The 4,020-nt window shown below is 42.1% G+C and overlaps 1 protein-coding gene across 1 annotated transcript in view; it reads right to left on the minus strand.

The window, feature by feature from the left end:
- The window catches only part of LOC307271046 (piezo-type mechanosensitive ion channel component 2-like), an 87,279-nt gene extending 83,634 nt beyond the window's left edge, over window positions 1-3,645 (minus strand). Inside the window, exon 1 of the mRNA XM_080054923.1 lies at window positions 3,577-3,645. Within this exon, the coding sequence (XP_079911049.1) occupies window positions 3,577-3,640 (64 nt within the window). The 5' untranslated portion in view covers window positions 3,641-3,645. The remainder of the gene's footprint in view (window positions 1-3,576) is intronic.
- Between the last annotated feature and the right edge of the window lie 375 nt (window positions 3,646-4,020).

A 4,020-nucleotide genomic window follows, 5' to 3' on the forward strand; every position in this document is an offset into this window, starting at 1 on the left:
TGATTTTATAAAACGGATTTTAGCCGATCATATAATTATTATTATTTTAGCCGTGTTCCTTTGTTTTTCATCTCAAACAGACTCTACTTATGACATCTATTGCAGCATGTCCGTCCTGGGAGAGGGATCCCTTACTCTGTCGACTCTCCCTGAGATTTCTAAAAAAAATGTAATCCCGTTAAAGGGTTTTTTACTGGGAGTTTTTTCTCAGCCGAGCTAAGGGTGTAAGGGCAGGGTGTCATATTGTATCTTTTGCCTCATTTCCACCGAGTAGAGCGGGTCGGATCGGAGCGGTTCGGTCCGGGTAGTTTGGCTTTTCATTTGTAAAAAGTTGGGTAGGGTACGGTTTAAGCGCACCTAACCGCTCTGAGCCGCTCCAGATCTCAGTACTCCTCCGTAGGGGTACTGGCCGCCTGAAAGGGTGCCGAAAATGTGGAGCTACACACTGCCGTCATTTGATTGGTTGGTCGAAAGAATCATTTCCGCCATGTGTATTCATCTCGGCAAGAGTGAAAAGAGTCTGTGTTGTGTGAGCACAGCACTGTTTATTGTTTGGTGTTTTTCCTCGTCGTTAATAATCAGTTGGTTTAGTTACGTGTCCCACTGCTACGTAGCTGCCGCAGCCAGCACTGTTTGCTCACTGAGTTGCACCGAGCCGTCTCTGTGTTTACGCCATAGCCTAGATAGTTTTAGGCTAAATACACGCTCACAACACTGGGGGAATAAATAAATAAAGCGGCTGGTTTGACCAAGCAAAAACGAGAGACCGCTGGCTTGACCACAGTTGGTCGAAATAATCATTTCCGCCGTGTGTAGTCACCTCGGCTAGAGTGAAGAGAGTCTTGTGTTTTGGCGAAAATGTGAGCGCGGCACTGTTTATTGTGTGGTGTTTTTCCTCGTCATTAAATGAATCAGTTGGTTACACTGTGTCCCACTGCTACGATGTCACGTAGCTGCCGCAGCCAGCGCTGTTCGCTCACTGTCTCTATCAGTTGCACCGAGCCGTCTCTGTGCTCACAACAACACGGGGGGAATAAATAAAGAAGCGGCTGGTTTGACCAAGCAAAAACGAAAGACCGCTGGCTTGACCACAGTTGTTTCACAACCCTATAGTTTGACCCATATTCTGGCGGCGGATATCGCAGTCCAGCCTAAACCCCGCCCCACCAGTAAGGGTTGGGTCATAAACCCCGCCCTACCAGTAAGGGTAGGGTCATAAACCCCGCCCTACCAGTAAAGGTAGGGTCGGCGGTGGAAACAACACCGAAAATCTTAAAAGTGAGCTGTCCCGCTCTGAGCCGCTCCGATCCGACCCGCTCTACTCGGTGGAAATGAGGCATATGTGTATGAAATGTAAAGACCACTGAGGAGAATGTCTATTTGGGCTATACAAATAAAACTGATTTGATTTCACAAACCGTTTATTTCTTGTTTCAAGGCTTGTTTCAAGGTGTGTGTGTGTGTGTGTGTGTGTGTGTGTGTGTGTATGTGTGTGTGTGTGTGTGTGTGTGTGTGTGTGTGTGTGTGTGTGTAGGTGTGTGTGTGTGTGTGTGTGTGGGTGTAGGTGTGTGTGTGTGTGTGTGTGTGTGGGTGTAGGTGTGAATGTGTGTGTGTGTGTGGGTGTACGTGTGTGTGTGTGTGTGTCAATCTTTGAGTAAAAATAATATTTTACTAATCTTGACTTGGCCTAACACAGACATTCTCCTAATACCTCACATTCACACACACACACACACACACACACACACACACACACACACACACACACACACACACACACACACACACACACACACACACACACACACACACACACACACACACACACACACACACATTCTCCTGATACCTTACATTCAGAACGCATTGCCCAGATAAACATTCCTCCAAATGGTTCATATGGCAACCTTCAGGTCCAGGAATCACCCATAGGGGAAAGGCATCACACACACACACACACACACACACACACACACACACACACGCGCGCGCACAGACACACACACACACACACACATACACACATACACACACACACAAAGACACATACATACACACACACACGCACATATGTCATTCAAAAAGAGAGAATTCAATCCGTCACTCAGTTCTCATCGATCGGGAAATCCCTGCAGACATTCGTGTGTTTTAAATAATCGTCCCTTTGTCCCTTTACATCCAGATCTTCACAGTCTATTGAAGTACAGAAGGAGCAATACACACACATACCTCACTTTATCTACATATGCTGCCTTTAACTGCCTCTTAAAGGAATACTTCACCCATACGGAACCAGCGTTCTATCATTATAAAACAACTATTATAATATAATGAATGAGGTTTTTCTTCCCTCAGTCTTCCCTTGGCCCAGCTGTCCTGTTAATCCTAACCCTTACTGTGATGTCACAAGAAGGAAACTGTAGGGTTAGACAGTGAGACCATAAAACACTCTTTCTGCCTTTTCTCAGGCTAAGATGATCCGATTTCAATTTTTTTTTGCACATTTATACCAAATAGGATCTCAGAGTTCAATACACCTTCATGTTCCAACCGGTGAAGTAGGTCTTTAAATGTATTTATTATGTATTATGACATGGCCAATACAGTACAGTGATATATATATATTTGGTTTGTTTGGTTTGCTATCTATCCATCTATCTATCTATCTATCTATCTATCTATCTATCTATCTATCTATCTATCTATCTATCTATCTATCTATCTATCTATCTATCTATCTATCTATCTATCTATCTATTAGACTATGTCTAATAATAGTTGTTATTCAGTCATAGTTTATACGTATTTGTTTAACCTTCAGTGAGAGTGAAGGAGAACAAACATAAGAATGTCCTTATACATTTCAGCTGTTTTACTGAAACATATGTGTGTTGAGCTTCCATAACATGTCTTCTTTCATACTAGTTTATAGTTGAATTATATATAGTTTTTTCTTTTTTTCTCTGTTATTTATTTGTTGTGTTAGGTTTGCCATGTATCGGTTGGTTTAACCTTGTAAATTAAAACAAAAAATAAAATAAAAATCTAGCCGACTATCTAATAATAGCTGTTGTTTAATAGGCTAATAGTGTATTAATATTTATTTCTTTTAACCTTCAGTGAGAGTGAAGGAGAACAAACAAAGTGAGAATGTCCTCGTACATTTCAGCTGTTTTACTGAAACATATCAATGAAAACAACATGGGCTATGAAACCATCTTGAATCTAATAATATATAAATCTAATGTTTGGTCTGTTTATTTATTATTGGTTTCTAGTTTAAATTATTTTATCTTCGTTATTTATTTGTTTTGTTAGGTTGTTAGGTTGTTAGGTTGTCATATATTTTTATTATTATTCTTTCGGACAATTACACACAATACACAATTTTCTCTTTGACATATTCATACACATTTCTTTGTGTTATGGTATATCAGTTTGATTAAGCTTAACAATGCTAATTCATAGGCTATATTTGTTTTCTTAAAATCTAGCCTACACTCTGATAATAGTTGTTGTTCAGTATAGGCTAATAGTTGATGAATTTGAAAATGAAATGAAAAGTTAGTTTTGTACCTGTAGTGAGCGCGAGGGGCAGAGCTACCCTGAAGACCAAACCGACCGCGAGCTCTGAAGACATCCTGAACCCGCAAAGCTCCAGCGCTCCAGCAGACCAGCGGTGTGTCAGAGCGAAGTCTGGCCCAAAGAGGAGCCTCGAGTCCGGCTACGAGCGGCGACACACCCCACTGCCATGCCCCGGTCCTCTGGAGCTCACAGCGACAGACAGAGAGTCAGGCGGGCTGATGCAGCGTCTCACTGCCAGTAAAAGACCGACCACATCTGGAATGAGTTGCGTCTCTGTGTGTGTGTGTGTGTGTGTGTGTGTGTGTGTGTGTGTGTGTGTGTGTGTGTGTGTGTGAAGGCGTGAGTCTTATCTGTAGAAGTTTAGAGGGTCCATGGACAAACTAAACAGAAGTAAACTAATAGCCCAGATCCCGTAAACATGTTCAAACGGTCCAG

Source organism: Ammodytes marinus, assembly GCF_949987685.1.
Source record: "Ammodytes marinus genome assembly, contig: scaffold_40, whole genome shotgun sequence".
Lineage (NCBI taxonomy): Eukaryota > Metazoa > Chordata > Actinopteri > Uranoscopiformes > Ammodytidae > Ammodytes > Ammodytes marinus.